Below are 16,816 nucleotides of genomic sequence, written 5' to 3' on the forward strand. Positions count from 1 at the left end.
GGTGATGACTGGTTTCATCGTGGTGTCTTTACTTCATGAGCAACAGAGGCAGCATCAATGATTTGACACTTTTTATTATGGCTTAGATTGGCAGTAAAGATACAAGACAAATAAATCCAAAGCCACTTACAGTACATCTTGTAATCTAAAAAACAAAAGTGCAGCAGTAAAGTTAATTCCTGGAGGAGCTGCTTCGCAGGTACCCACGCAGCTTAAGTTTAATTTTTTGCCTAAAACTTTGGATGTAAACTGGAGAATAATCCTGAGATTCTTAATAAACATTAAATACTAAACATTTACATGTATATATGATCAAAACTTAATTTTACTAATTCTTAAAAATACTGTCTAATACTGTCTAACTATAACTTTAAATTAAAACCCCCCAAATATAACTAAGAATCTAAAGCTGATCTTTATTCTTTATACACTTATCTACAGTAACTTGCACAGTGTTAAGTACTTAGTGTTCCCCTCATTGTCACTTGAACGTGATGAGGTAGTCTGGGTACGCCTGGTTGTCGTGGAACACAACATACATGTTGGGATGGTCCATTCTGTCCACCACACTGTCGTAGCGGTCATGAGGTCCCAGGTCGCTGCGAGGAGGAGGGACCCTCATGTCGCTGTGACCCACAGTGTAGACGCCAGTCAGGACTCGGACCACAAACATTAACTGGGAGCCATTGGCAGCTGGTCTGGAGTAGGTGGGGAGGGCCGAGTAGCTGGCGTTCACCGCAAAGTAGGTTCCATGACCGAATGAAGTTGCTGAGGATAAGAGGAGAGGAAATTAACAAGACCTTATATAATGAAAATGATCCATATGTTACAAAAGCTACACATAAGAGTGTTTCTCATCTGAAACTTACGTGTGTTTTACCATGATAAATCACTGTTTGTTTAAATCGAGTCTGGTAGAGATTTAGGGGTGGTTAAAGGTCTATCTCTGTAGGGATCCTTTCAGTAATCTTGTCAGACACTAATAGCAATCTGAGCCTGTCAGTGGCAAAAACAAACACTTTCAGTTAAAGGTGCGAACATGTTTACATCGTAGTCTGGCCACTGCTCTGTATGCACTGTATTTGTACTGGGGCATGTTCAATCCATAGACTGTAAAAATAATGGACGTAGCCACCGTGACGTCACCCACTGGTTTGTTGACTCCTGTTTTGAAGCCTCAAGTTTGGCATTACAGCCGTCGACATCTTGGTTATTTGGAGCCAGAAGTGAGCGCTTCTTTCTGACTGAGAGCCAGAGGACACTATTGGCAGACAGCCTGTCACTCAAAGCGGCCCACCTTAATTATGCATAACTCTAAGCCTTAATAAAATGTAAACATGAAATAAAAATTCACTTACAGTTGTAATGAACGTTGAAATTAGCTACAGAGACCGAAACTGTTTTTGTAGGCTGTAAACATGTTTGTTTCTGCTGTGAAGTCATGCATGTTAACATGGAGGTCTATTGGGAGTGACTGTCTTCCATTGCCAGCCTTAAGTAGCTATTTAAAGACCTGCTGCTTTAGTGCCGCCTTCATTTTACAGCCCAGGTGATTGCTGCTTGGTTCAATCTGACAACAGTGTGAACCCTTTTGCTGCGGTTTCTTAGCCTGGAAATCCAGACCCAAATCTAGAAAGATTAGGGTCTGGCCACGAGTAATGCAAATGGCCCAACTCGAGGGGCAGCACCAAGCATGCATTTGAAAATATCACTGCACGCAATTGGATAACACTACGACCAATCAGAACAATACCCGGGGTGACGTATCCAGAGCGCTACCAGTGGAGCTAACTGGTAGATTAGACTCTTGCCGTATCCGGTCGGCAAAACAGCAAAAACGTCCTTCTTGCAAAGGAAAGATTCGAGTGCCGTCTTCTGTTCCTCTTTTAGAGAAAAAGCCAAGTCTAACTCGTTCATTGTAGCGGCCAAAGCCATTTCAAACAACTGGTGTTCATCCGTAGCCATCTTGCAATGTTTACTGACTGATTCCAGACTTCGTCGTCGCAGCGCTGTCATCTGTTTAACTCGCCTCTGGCCTGCCTATAGCAGATACACTGATGTGATTGGTGCAGCTCGGTTTCATGGACATAGGTAATGAGCATCATTACTGATTGCCAGAGTGACTCGCTGAGCAAATTCAAATTGTGCTCTCGCGAGAACTCTGGATTTCCAGGGTAGCGGTTTCTGGGTTGAATGACATGTTCGTGTGTGCAAAGGGCTTTGAGGTCTCTCATTTTGCGTGTGCGACATCTTTATAAACCAAAATTTCACACTTGATTTGGCAGTGTAAACATGTTTCCTGGACCAATAAAGCCCCTTTGAATTGAAGTGAATCAAACCATTTAAACCCCGACGTATTTAAAGGCAGTACAGGGAGTTCGGTGCACCACTGTCTTAGTTTAAATAAACCTCTTGCTTCATTTTGTCATGGCTGAACGCAGCCCTGTTTCACTCAGATATACATCACAATACTGAATCTAGATAGTCGAAATGCTGTTTCATCTGGAGTCTAAGCAACTACTTGGTTAGAGACAATTTTCATGGTTTAAGAAGCTGTTGGGAGACAAGGTGCATTTTGTCCTCTAAAGCTTTGGCGATTGATGGTCAGGAAAAAATAAACACAGTCATGTTAAGTCTTAAAAAAAATGGTCAATACTGTGATTTTTTCCAGTGAGGACAATCTCGGAATGGCAGTCTCAGAGGAGAAGTTTTACTCAGAAGTAAATGTAAGCATAGTAGCTTTCAATTGAATTGAACTGAATTTGAATTGAATTGGTATTTCCCTACCTGACAGGACTATTTGTATAATGTAAAACCCAGGTTCTCAGTGTTGTACTAATAGGTTCATAGGTTAACAAACATTTTCTCCTCTAAACTCCAGTAATCAGGTTCTTCCCTTCATACAGGAGGATGTGATGCTTTCTAAACCAGAGGCAACAGATGTGATTTGTTCTGAATGAATAGAAGAAAGTGTTGGAAATAAAAGCAGCACCGTCTCATCCTACGCTGTGGAAACCATGACTACTTATGACTGTGAACTGGTGTTAAAGATCTTTACCGTTCTGTCCAGAAAAGCGCCTGTTGAACCCCGTCTTCATGATGGAGTCACAGTTGTCTTGGGTGGTCCCGTGGTACAGATGCTTCTCACCTGCTCCGCCCTGCTCTTTGTTCCTGTCAGAGATGTGCTTCTTCTGGGCTTCGTAGGCGCGTCGCAGATGGATGTTCTGCACGCGCTCGATCTGTCAAGAAACAAAACAAGTCCAACACAGATATTACGCAAAAAATACTAAATGTACATGCAACACTCTCATGAAAAAGTTCCGTCCATGTAGATGAAAGCTGTTAAACTATCAGCCTGAATGTCTGCCGATACTGAAACGTCTCGTCCAGTGAATGTTGCCCACCTTCAGCACAGCCTTGGAGACAGTTAGTTTGAAGTCCCTCTTCACTGCACGGTATTCTGCGGAGGACGGCTGCAGTGGAACCAGCTTCAGAGCTTTATCAGTGGCCATGTTGTCCCAGTACAGAGGCAGAGTGAAGTCTGAAAGGAGTTACAGGACAAAATGGAGAGGGTCCCTAGTTTTAGATCCCTGGGAAACCACATCAGCGAGGACCTCAAGTGCACTGTAAAGACTACACTTTCTACCACTGCTCAGTGGAGAGCACTCTGATAATGGCACATATGATGATCATTTTGATCTTTATCATTCTCAAGTATCAATACGTATGTAACATAAAATAAAACAATCTTCTCACCTGGCAGATGCTGAAGTCGCTTCAGCTTCACCGTCTGTCCACTCAACAGTCCCGTGGCCTCCATCCTCGGCAGGTCCACGAACCACTGGATGCTCTGTGCGTCCACTATCCCTCCTGCTACTTCCTTATTCTCCAGGTTGTAATTGGCTGTCTTGGGGACCCTTTCCCAGTTGCCGCTGTGTCCCAGGATGCACCAGGCCACACGGGCGTACAGCTCCTCCTCCTCCCTTGCTCTCTTTTCTCTTCTGAGGCAGCCCTGCAGGGAGGCGTTGATCAGCTGCATCACCTTGTTGGCCCCGTCTTTGAGCCCGCTCACTGTTAAGGCGCCCTGGCCTGACTGGTCCTTCTGCACGTACAGACCCTCTGTCTCCACCAGCTGCTTCAGATCCCTCATGTCGTCCTGGGTGAGACCTGCCAGCTCCTCCTTTGTGAAGGTTAGAGTGGAGCACTGACCCTGGTACAGTTCCTCCAGCTTGGCCTTGGCCTTGTCTACATCCTGTCTGGAGAGACCCAGAAACAGGAAGACGGACTGCTGGCTTGAGGAGTTGGTACAGAGGAGGCTTAAGTCTGTGCTCACTGACGAAGGTGGCGGCTGTTGTTGTACAAGAGGTAACTGAGGTGCTGGCACTGCAGGGAAGGTCAAAGGAAACACTCACTGACAATATCTATGAAAATAATTCTGATGAAAAGAGACGGATCTCTGAGCAGCTATGAGAGAAGAAGGCTGCTTGTGAATCACCTCTGTGGATCACTGCAGTGGAAAACCTCTGCATCGCCTCCTCTTTGAAGGCCAAGAAGACATTGATCTTGAACAGGACAAGGCGGATGTCCGTGAGAGAGTTAAGAGGAGTGGACGACGTAGCAGTCTCGACCCCGCGGAGGATGGCACCTGCCACGACACCGGGCTCCAACCCACCGATTCCTGCACAAACATGGACGTACAATGAGACACTGGTCCCCTGGGCACAAACATGCAGAAGGCCACACCACCTCCTCTACATGAGAGCAAGACACACAGACTTTGAGCTGGTTTACCTTGTTTTGTTGTTGTTTTGCGTCTTTTTGTGGTAATCTTGTGTTTCTTTGTAATCTTTCTGTGTCTTTTTGAAGCCATTTTGTGTCTCCTAAGGGTATATTTGTACCTTTTTTGTTCATTTTGTTTCTCTTTGTAGTTTATTTGCATCTCTTTGTTGTAATTTTGTGTCTCTTTAAAGATATTTTGTGTCTATTTGGTCATTTTGTGCCTCTCTGACAGAAATTTGTATTTTTTGGGGGGGTCATTTTGTGTCTCTTCAATGTGTATTTGGGTCTCTTTGTAGTCATTTTGTGTCTCTTTGTAGTTCCTTAGTGTCTTTGTTGTCGTTTTGTGTCTTTAAAGGTCAGTTTGTGTCTCTTAGGGGTGTATTTGTGTCTTTTTTGAACACTTTGTTTCTCTCTCTGGTCGTTTTGTGTCTCTGTTGTCATTTTGTGTCTCTTTGTAGTTGTTTGGTTTCTCTTTGTTGTTATTTTGTCTCTCTTTAAAGATCAGTTTGTGTCTCTTAGGGGTATATTTGTGTCTTTTTGAACACTTTGTTTCTCTCTGTAGTGGTTTTGTGTCTCTTTGTAGTTGTTTTGTTTCTCTTTGTGGTTGTTTTGTTTCTCTTTGTTGTTATTTTGTGTCTCTTTGTGAATATTTGTATCTGTTTTTGGTCATTTTATGTCCCATTGATGTATTTTTTTTCTCTTTGTAGTTCCTTAGTGTCTTTGTTGTCATTTTGTGTCTTTAAAGGTCAGTTTGTGTCTCTTAGGGGTATATTTATGTCTTTTTTGGACACTTTGCTTCTCTCTTTGTTATTTTGTGTCTCTTTGTGAATATTTGTGTCTGTCTTTGGTCATTTTATGTCCTGTTGATGTATTTTTTTTCTCTTTGGAGTTGTTTTGTTTCTCTTTGTTGTTATTTTGTGTCTCTTTAAAGGTTAATTTGTGTCTCTTTGGAGTTTCTTTGCATGTTTTTGTAGCCATTTTGTGTCTTTTTGATGTATATTTGTATCTTTTTTTTTCATTGTATGTTTCTGTAGTTTCTCAGCATGTCTTTGTTGTCTCTTTGATGTATTTCTTTTTCTCTTTGTAGTCATTCTGTCTCTTTGTAGTTCCTTTGCATCTTTGTTTTCATTTTGTGTCTTTAAAGGTCAATTTGTATCTCTTAAGGGTGTATTTGTGTCTTTTGGACGTTTGTTTTTCGTTGTAGTCATTTTGTGTCTCTTTGTAGTTCCTTTGCGTGTTTGTTGTCATTTTGTGTCCCTCGATGTATATTTTTGTCTTCTTGGTGTCATTTTGTGTCTTTTTAAAGGTTTATTTGTTCCTGGTAGGCCCATCCAGTGATCCATCCACATGCTTAAACAATTCAAATGTTTTACTGGCAGAGTTAAAACCAACACTGACTTGAACTTACAAAACTGACATTAAGCTGTGTGTGTGTGTGTGTTTTTAAACATCAAGGATGTCCCACAAAATACCTACCAGCATTAATAGCAGGAATGGCGACAGACTCACACCTATACGATTCACAGCGTTCAATGATGCGACACACCAGTTGTTCAGTGAGGACTGGATCCTTTTTGCCACAGACATGAAAAATGGCCCCACAGGGGAAAGATCCAGGTTGAGTTACAACAACGTCTCCATTGTTAGGTTGTGCTACACACGACACAAAAAAGACAAGATGAGTAAGAAGCTGTCAGTGTGTGTGTTGCTCTAAAATGTCTAGCTGGTCCTCTTTTCTTCTCACCTGCTTTAAGTTCAGCTTCCACCTCTGGTCCAGCTACAGTTAAGATGTCTTTGCACACACCGTCTGTGAAATAAAGATTACATTTATAATAGAACAAAACCAAGAGTCTTCATCCATCAGTATCTGAAAGTAACTGAGTACATTTACTCAAACACTGTAGGCCTACTGAAGTACAATTTTTACAGTGTACTTGAGATGAGTTTTTCCATTTTATACTTCTTTGTACTTTAACTTGACTATGACTTTTGGGAAGATATTGTACTTTTTACTCCACCACATAGATTATTTGCAGATTCAGATTTTTCATACAAAACAGGAGTCAACTAATACATTTTGATGTGATTTTTTGATTAAGATACACAGCAGTATATACAGAAAAGTAGTTATCACTAGCTCCACCTTTACCACACTCTACAAAATAACCCATTGGTTCAACTTGAAAAAAATCAAGGTAACAATTTGAGTCCTATAATCCCACAAACTCAATTATATTATTATTATGACCAACATGATTTGCTTTGACCTCGAAAAATTTAATTAAGTTGGACCAACTTAACATTTATCCAAAAGTTGAGGTGATATTTATAGGTCATATTATTTTATTTAACATATTCGAACATATTTATTTGAATTTTATCCTACTCAAAATGTCTAAAAACTTGATTTTGACCAGCTTCTTAAAATAAGTTAACTGATTACATTTTTTTTTAATTTTAAGCTTTATCCACAAACCCCATGAGTAATTTCTTAGTGTGCAGATCCAACATTAAAGTGGTGTACACAATAATGCATTGAATATTACTAAATGTTGTTATTATGCATTAATGTAATATGCTATATATGATTCTGAAATTTGCCATTCTGCATGAGTACTTTTATTTTTGGTATTTTTTATTATACTTTGTTACTAACAATTTTTACACTGTGAGATTGCTACTTTGTAAAATACAATTCTTAAATACGACGTATCTGTCAGTTTGTATTTTGAGCTAAAAGCTAATGTCAGCATGCTAACATGTTCAACTGGCATAATGTTTACCATGCTTACAACCTTAGTTTCATCTTAGCTGGCTAACATAGCTAGCATATCAGCTGGCTTTACTACTTAGCAATAAACGCAAAGTAAAGTTGTCTTTATACATCCGTGACAGTAAAGCAGAGGCTAATGAAAATGTAATTGTAACGAAAGCAGGTGTGGCGGCAGGGGGCGCTCCAGCTCCCCCCAAAAAACGCCCGGCCTAGCACCCCTCTTATTTATTTATTATTATTATTATTATTATTTTTTAATCAAACCTTTGTATGAAAGCGAATACAACAAAAGTATTTAAATGTGAATAATTGATTTATTTTAATTTAATATAAAATCGACCCCGGTTGACCCCGTCCTCTGATTGGTTGCTGAAAGCTCATACGTCAGAGGGATAGTTCTGCTGCTAGCCATGTTTGGTTGACCAGCCAACGGTTAGCCAAAGCCGAAGATGTAGCTGCTAACTCCGTTTTAGCCACATTAGCCGTTTAAAAATAAGTTAATACGCATTTTGGTATGTTATAATATCGTTTGTTGTTTCGCTAAAACGATTAACGGTTGAATTTCGTTGTAATGAAAAAAAAAAAAGTCATAACTTTGAGGAGTAAGAGACGATAATAATCTGATAAACTTCGTCTGTCAAAGACTGGATGAAAAACAAACGGAAGCGTTGGTGACGCAGTTGTGTTATAAAGGCTGTATCAGGATGCTTTCCTGGACATATTCAGTCTGTTTTTGTGACTCTCTTTGACATGACTGTCGGCGTGCTTTATGTTGAAGAGTAAAGACACACCTGAGGAGAACAAGCTAACGTTACCTGGCTGTGCTGGCTGTCAGCTCCATGACAACTAAGTTACTGAGGATGTGACTGTTCTTCTGTAACAGGTGAGTTTCATATTTCCTAAAATGGACTTTTAGCTGCCACTAAGGACTTCAGTATTCCTGTAGGTCAGTGTGTGCAACGTGTCATCCAATGTGAGTGCTAACCACGGTGTCTAAAGGTCCTTTTAAAGTCTCACAATGTCTTAAATTCAATTTTATAAATATTAGGCTTTAGAAGCTGGTGTGTAGTGTAAGCAGGTGGTGATTACATACAATAACCAATACACAGACAAACAGCATCAGTCCATTATCACAAAATCAGAAAAAAATAAGCAGACAGAAACTAAAACAATGTACCTCACACAACACAGGGACAAGAAATGTCATATTGGCATAACAATATTCCAAACTAGCTCAACCACGACAAGTAGAAGTTGAAGAAGTCTGCATCATGTGGGAACCATAGCTGTCGGGTAGGGGTGTGTCATATCACCGCATTCACTATAACACCATTATATTTGTTTTCAATCATATGAACAACTCATACCATGATACTGGTCATATTTCGGCTTGCTGACATATGATGTCATACTGTTACCTATGGCAACAACAGGCGTGGCTGAAAGCGAAATTATTACCGACTCTGCAGTGGTTCCAGAAATAGGAGCATCTTCAGTAGTGTGGGATAAACTGTGGCGTCCTGAATGTTTTATGAACAGCCCCGGACTTCTCAGACTCTTATACAGAATAACAGTTCAGAGGGAACTCATTCAGCGGCTCCTCTGGCAGCAGCACAGCGTCTCTCCCTCTCCTCTCTCGTCTTAAAGTGATTTTGGCATGAACCTTTGGTAATGTAAACCTACATGATGCTCGCAGTTTTAAAAACACTACATATGTGAATGTGCGATAGTTGTGGTATCATAACATCCTGTCACAGGTTACAGCATGATAATTAGAGGATGAATGGCAGAGCATAAAGATCCAGGTGGAAAAAACAACTCAATCATTTAGGATTTTACGAAAAGAAGGAAATCACCTGTTGATTTACAGTACAGGCCAAAAGTTTGGACACACCTTCTCATTCAATGCGTTTTCTTTATTTTCATGACTATTTACATTGTAGATTCTCACTGAAGGCATCAAAACTATGAATGAATACATGTGGAGTTATGTACTTAACAAAAAAAGGTGAAATAACTGAAAACATATTTTATATTCTAGTTTCTTCAAAATAGCCACCCTTTGCTCTGATTACTGCTTTGCCCACTCTTGGCATTCTCTCCATGAGCTTCAAGAGGTAGTCACCTGAAATGGTTTCCACTTCACAGGTGTGCCTTATCAGGGTTAATTAGTGGAATTTCTTGCTTTATCAATGGGGTTGGGACCATCAGTTGTGTTGTGCAGAAGTCAGGTTAATACACAGCCGACAGCCCTATTGGACAACTGTTAAAATTCATATTATGGCAAGAACCAATCAGCTAACTAAAGAAAAACGAGTGGCCATCATTACTTTAAGAAATGAAGGTCAGTCAGTCCGGAAAATTGCAAAAACTTTAAATGTGTCCCCAAGTGGAGTCGCAAAAACCATCAAGCGCTACAACGAAACTGGCACACATGAGGACCGACCCAGGAAAGGAAGACCAAGAGTCACCTCTGCTTCTGAGGATAAGTTCATCTGAGTCACCAGCCTCAGAAATCGCAAGTTAACAGCAGCTCAGATCAGAGACCAGATGAATGCCACACAGAGTTCTAGCAGCAGACCCATCTCTAGAACAGCTGTTAAGAGGAGACTGCGCCAATCAGGCCTTCAAGGTCAAATAGCTGCTAGGAAACCACTGCTAAGGAGAGGCAACAAGCAGAAGAGATTTGTTTGGGCCAAGAAACACAAGGAATGGACATTAGACCAGTGGAAATCTGTGCTTTGGTCTGATGAGTCCAAATTTGAGATCTTTGGTTCCAACCGCTGTGTCTTTGTGAGACACAGAAAAGGTGAACGGATGGATTCCACATGCCTGGTTCCCACTGTGAAGCATGGAGGAGGAGGTGTGATGGTGTGGGGGTGTTTTGCTGGTGACACTGTTGGGGATTTATTCAAAATTGAAGGCACACTGAACCAGCATGGCTACCACAGCATCCTGCAGCGACATGCCATCCCATCCGGTTTGCGTTTAGTTGGACGATCATTTATTTTTCAACAGGACAATGACCCCAAACACACCTCCAGGCTGTGTAAGGGCTATTTGACCAAGAAGGAGAGTGATGGAGTGCTGCGGCAGATGACCTGGCCTCCACAGTCACCAGACCTGAACCCAATCGAGATGGTTTGGGGTGAGCTGGACCGCAGAGTGAAGGCAAAGGGGCCAACAAGTGCTAAACACCTCTGGGAACTCCTTCAAGACTGTTGGAAAACCATTTCAGGTGACTACCTCTTGAAGCTCATGGAGAGAATGCCAAGAGTGTGCAAAGCAGTAATCAGAGCAAAGGGTGGCTATTTTGAAGAAACTAGAATATAAAACATGTTTTCAGTTATTTCACCTTTTTTTGTTAAGTACATAACTCCACATGTGTTCATTCATAGTTTTGATGCCTTCAGTGAGAATCTACAATGTAAATAGTCATGAAAATAAAGAAAACGCATTGAATGAGAAGGTGTGTCCAAACTTTTGGCCTGTACTGTATATATATATAGATCCCAGAGGACATTTTTTGTATTTGTAGCTCTTTAAATGTGTAATTTGTGATAGATCTGAGTTACTGTTGTTGTTCACAGACTAACGAAATGAGAGAACATTTTAACTTTTACTGAATATTTGAAGGCAAACTGTAAAACCATATCACTTATTTTGTTGCAGTTCTATGCTCTTAATAATATATGGGTTTTTTTTCTAATTTGTCCTGAAATAGCATCATATTTTAGGCCCATATCGCCCAACCCTACTATCGCGTAGATGTTGAGATATTTTAATGAAAAAGTGAAACTTCGCCCTGCTGGTGACACTAGATGAAAAGTCACCAATGTCATTAGGCACCTGCCTTTATGAAGCATCCTCAGCGCTCACTCACCAATGCCATAATTTGTGAAGTCGGTACTGTTCACCACAACGTCTGTAGTCTCGTTAGTGATGTCACCAAACACCACCTGCAGTTTCACCCCGCCTCCCACTGTCATTGTGATGTTGTCAAGGTCACTGGTGAGGGATCTGAAGATTGCTGAGAGGAAAAGCACCATGACATGTTTCATTTTTGTCTGATGTTTAATGATAGCTGAAAATGAAATTTATTAAATTGAATTTCTAATGAATGAATACTTAAAAATGTATTTTAAGTGTTGCACATTAATGGCTGTGTTTGTAATTAATAGTGGTAGTGTAAGCAGTTTACCTTGGCCTCCCTGGGTCATATTTGAGCTGAGATGCCTGTAGGTGTCATGGTAGCACTGTAAATAAAAGCACCAGCATTAAACACTTCCTTATCTTTATATCATGCAGGCACACATCTGACAAACCAGTTTCAGTTACAAGTGGTGACAGTCACCTGCTCAGAGTCAGGATAACCTGATTTAATGACGATGTGGATGGTGGTGAGGGACCCAGAGGATTCCGACAATCCAAACTGGCGGATGCTCTCAGTCAGCACTTGAATGGCTTCTCCCAGTGGGTACTTTAAAACGATTCCTGGTCCAATAACTGGAAAGGCCACCGAGCACAAGCCATTCTGTACACACAGGTCCAAACACCTCCTGAGCCCGTTACTGAGCGCCTGCGGAAACAAAAAATCACACATTTAAATGTTACCGCTGCATTTAACATAGCTCTCTAAAATGTGTGAAGTAAGTTAATATAGAGTAGATTGGAATTTTGTAAAGATAAACTTACAGTAAAAGAGAAAATTCTCACTTAAGTCATATGAAAAAAAAGACTGAGGAGAAACTTCAAACTTTTGCCTTTAGACACTGTAGGGTGACACTTTGTATGAACTTGATTGTCTCAAGCATATCCCTGCCTGAAGATCATGAATGTCATAGTCTTTCTGTTTGGATCAAACCACTGACGTTTCAAAGATTCAGCATTAAGAAATAGTTGTATATTTAAATCCTTAATTGCAGTCACCAAGAGTCCTGAAGTTTAAATGCAAAACTTTAAGTTACTTTAACTTGCTTTGAAGTCCAAAAATTTGTTGCCATCCATTGTGCACCCCTAATACTATCTTAGTTTGACATGTATGAAATGTCCCAAAATTAGTCCCTCAGAGTACACCATGATAAAGTCGTCAAATATGTGGTCAAGGTGGACTGACTTATAAATTTGAGTCACGTGCATAATTTGAATTCTACTTGTACTGTACATAATTTTGTTGGGTGCTACCAACTGATGCCTGTGAAATAAGGCCAGTGGGAAAGGAAGAACATTTTATTATGTTTTCCTATGTTTGTAAAAAATTACAAGTAAAAGTATATATTTTTTTTCTATTTCCACTGTTCCATAAATAATATTCCACATTCAATTAATTAATTCATTTATTTATTTTCTCTGGTTTTGGGATCTAATTGGTCAAAGTGTGACTTTAAGACAGTAATAAAAGTGATGTAAAATATTCCCTCAGATAATAGCTGTCTTGATGAGAAGTCCAATGGAAGTTGACTAGAATCTTGATGTGTTTTTGAAAATTATTTTTTAATGTTTTTTGTGTGTTTTTGTTGTTTTTTTTGGCTCGTCTATTTCTTGAAAGTACCTGATTTTGTTGTGATGGGTAATTGCCAAAACAGGCATAGAGTAAAGTAGTTGTGTTTAACTTAACTTTCTTAGAAAAAAAAAGTCTCAAAATGATCTCCTTAAATGTGCTGCCTGACCAAATTTTTTGAAATGGCGCATGGGTATTAAAGGATCTGCGGTTTCGGGTTGAGTCGTGCATCTATTGTCGGTGGGTCAGGTCAGGTTGTTGAACTAATAGGTCATATGTGCGAGTGGCTGGCCAGGTGCAGTATTGGCATGTCACGTTTTCGGTTCAGGACAGGTCTTTAAAATCAGCCCCATGCAGGACTCTACCTTGAGCTCATTGTCTGCCCTCACCCATAGTGTTTTCTCTCCAACACTTCTGAATCCACCAAGTATTTCACTTTACCTTCACACTCTGTCCCAGGACTCCATCCCATGGCACACACTCGATGAAGAAGAGCTTGGAGCAGCCCAGAGATGGAGGCGCATCAACCAGCAGAACATCACCTGGAACAACGGTACACTTCGCTGCCACCGACTTAAACTTTGAATTGATTGCTTTCCCGGCTTTACTCCTCAAGCATTTACCAATTTTAGTAGAGGCCAGCTGCTTGTTGAGCATGGGGACCACCAACACGTTCACCTGTGGAAGTAATGGGAAATAATATCAATGTGAGTGGCTGTACTGCAGCTGTTTTACTTTATGTGAAGGAGAACAGAAATTTTCAAACCTGCTCATCCACCAAACTTCCAATCCTCATCTCCAGACATGTCTTGTTGATCGGCATGCTCCCTGCAGTTTTGCTGCGTATTCTTGGCAGGGGGATGGGTCGGGGCGTGGAGCTGCTGAAGACCGGGTTGCTGGTGGTTCGTGGTTTATTGTTGACAACTTCAGAGTACACACTTTGCTGTTCCCTGATAATAACCTGGCAGGAGCTCTCTACCAGCTCCTTATGCATTCTACCCTCTGCTTGGAAGTACCGCTGAGCCCCCGGACCATCTAGGATCAGAGTGTCTGACATTAAACTAGCTAGAGCTGAGCTCAGTGCATCCTGGGCCTCCTTGACCTGACGCCGGGGACCGGACACAAGCACACAAGGGCTTGGAAAGTGCGAAGCTTTCAAGGTCACCGTCGTGTTCTTCATGCCAATCAGGTCTGTGATTTTATCAAAACAGTCAAGCAGTTCAGGACGCGGCAGGTTCAGTACTTCCTGTGTGACGACTTGATTCATCTGGAAGTCGTGCAGAACCTCTTTGAGCTTGTTGACAGTTTCACTGTAGCCCACCAGTCGTACTTTGCTGCCTGTGGTTCCACTGAGTTCTGGGATGAAGCTGACCTCCACTCTGAGCTCTCGACAGTTTGCTGCATCCTTGGCTCTGTTGAGGGTTTCCTTCACTCTGTCCAGATCTGGCGGTACAGCTGCAGCTCCCTGCAGCGGCACATTGGCCAGAGTAAAGTCTTTCTGCACTGCTGCCTCGGCCTCATTCAGGGAGTCAGAGGACAAACTGGACAGGACGAGGTCTGACCCCAGCTCTAGGAGAACAGGATTTCTGAAGATCTGCTGGAAGCGAGCCTGGTACTTTGTGATGGCACCACTGGATGTTAAAAAGCTTATTAAAGCTGTGCTGAGCTTAACTCTCTTTTCTTTCACCTTTTTGATCAGCTCATCCAGTTTCGTAGCTCCCGCCTTCACGTCCTCATCAGGGCCCTCCAAGATGATCATGGCGCTGCCTGTGAAGACTCTGACTTCTGGGTAATGTGCGTGCATTTCTCGACTAAACTCATCCTCTACCAGTTTGAACTGCTTCTCCACAATTGGTATTTCCTTCCGTATTGGCATGCTCTTTTCGAGGATGGCAATCCTCTCGTTCACGGCCTCAGCTTCTCCCACAACCACGGCGTAACTGCCCTCTGTGTAAACCTTGACATCATCGCTCGCAGAGTAGAGGTCCTGCAGTAATTTTTTGACTTTTTTTGGCTCGACCACATGATAGCAAATGTAGCTCTCGGTGAGACCAATGAAGACACGATCCACCTGCATTTCCCATTTCTCTGCAACGCCAAAAGCTCCCCCAGGCCCCTTTTCAATATCCCCCCTAACCACTGCCTCCTCCTCGTCAAAATCTAACTCGAACACGCAGCCGATAGAAGAGAGCTGTTTCTGTAAGACTTTATTTGCTTTAGGGTTGTCTCTCAGGAAATACAGCAGGAAAATGTCCAGTTTGAAAATCTTCTCAAGGCCTTTTGTGTTTGCTTTTGTGAATGTCTGAAGAAGAAAAACAAAAAATAATTTATAGTAATCTTAGTGTATTAGTAACATCCTGTAATCAATGGATTACAAAAAGATGTAAAAACTGTCAGGATCATGAGCACTGTTATTATCAGATGTTGAATGTGCTCAGAAATCCCCCTAAACTGGTCCGACCACATCACCTGGCGCGGAGGTTTGTGACGCAGTGTTTACTGTAATCATGAAAGCGTTGAAAAGAAGTCTCTGTGCAGCATTCACTCACCTGTGATTGACTTGTCGATGGCTGATCGGTGGTCTGTGACGATTCGGTTCGGCTCACTGTCAGACGTAGTTCCCCACAAGGAAGGGATATGTTGTGAAACTTCCTCTGCAAAACTCTTTCCTGGTCTGTAAGAAAACAACATCATCCAAGTTCCAAGGAAAACCTCACATTTAAACTAAAAACTACAAAGTATATTCTACCTTCAAGTTATCTGAACTCACCTTCTTTTTCCTTGAAACATATTTTGTAGATGTTGCCTCCAGCCTTTTCAACCGTCCCACAATCCCCTCCCCCAGAGTCTCGTCTCTTTTGGAAGTGCCTCCTGATTTTCTCCTTCTCTCTGTCTGTCAGATCTCTTGCCTCGAAGAACAGTGGACGCTGGTATTCGTCCATTTTTACCTACAGTCCTTCAAAACTTTAAATAAGGTCAGCACTTCTCAGTATGCCAGCATGCCTCTTGAGTGAGCTGTGTTGTCTTAAGTACCTGTGTATACTTTCACTTTCATTTATCCCTTTTTTTTAAACTTCCTTCTCACTCTGTATTTGCAAATGGGCACACCCTGTGACATAGCTAGTTCATGCTGAGTGTTTAAGGGCATTTCCCTGGTTTATCCTGTTGGGCAGAAACTATGATCACTTACAGTAATGTAGGGATAATCAGTCCCTCCAGGATTTCGCGGCAAAAAAAACTTGAATCCTTGAATTTGCGGGCAATTTTGTCAAAAATTGTGATAAAAATTGCAGCATTTTTATGTGATTTTTTTTTTTTTGCGGGAAATCGCGGCAAATGACAAAAATTGCGGCTAATGAAAAGGTGATTTAAAAAAAAAAAAAAAAAAAAACTTCTACCTCCAAAAAAATAAGTCATGTAATCAAATGTTTTTTATAGTTCTCTTCTCTTCTGGACTATTGTAACGGTGTCTTCACAGGCCTGAGTAAAAAATCAATCAGACAACTGCAGCTCGTCCAGAACGCTGCTGCCAGAGTCCTCACCAACACCAAGAGAGTGGAGCACATTACACCAGTGCTTAAATCACTGCACTGGCTTCCTGTGTGTCAAAGGATAGACTTTAAAATCTTGTTACTTGACTATAAAGCACTAAATGGTCTCGGGCCTAAATACATCTCTGATATACTTGTACGTTATGAAGCATCCAGACCCCTCAGATCATCTGGAACAGGTTTACTCAGTGTTCCCAGGATCAAAACCAAACA

The 16,816-nt window shown here is 41.4% G+C and overlaps 1 protein-coding gene across 1 annotated transcript; it reads right to left on the minus strand.

The window, feature by feature from the left end:
• Positions 1-57: 57 nt before the first annotated feature.
• On the minus strand, positions 58-16,100 carry LOC117272883 (protein mono-ADP-ribosyltransferase PARP14-like). Its single transcript, XM_033652010.2, has 14 exons — positions 15,823-16,100; positions 15,602-15,726; positions 13,819-15,354; positions 13,494-13,730; positions 11,907-12,131; positions 11,754-11,808; positions 11,436-11,582; positions 6,524-6,586; positions 6,256-6,432; positions 4,496-4,678; positions 3,757-4,383; positions 3,405-3,541; positions 3,059-3,239; positions 58-768 (listed from the first exon to the last, which is right to left on the minus strand). The coding sequence occupies exons 1-14, from the start codon at positions 15,992-15,994 to the stop codon at positions 482-484; spliced, it is 4,152 nt and encodes a 1,383-aa protein (XP_033507901.2). The 5' UTR covers positions 15,995-16,100; the 3' UTR covers positions 58-481.
• Between the last annotated feature and the right edge of the window lie 716 nt (positions 16,101-16,816).

The sequence above is a fragment of the Epinephelus lanceolatus genome, chromosome 22 (genome assembly GCF_041903045.1).
Source record: "Epinephelus lanceolatus isolate andai-2023 chromosome 22, ASM4190304v1, whole genome shotgun sequence".
Taxonomy (NCBI): domain Eukaryota; kingdom Metazoa; phylum Chordata; class Actinopteri; order Perciformes; family Serranidae; genus Epinephelus; species Epinephelus lanceolatus.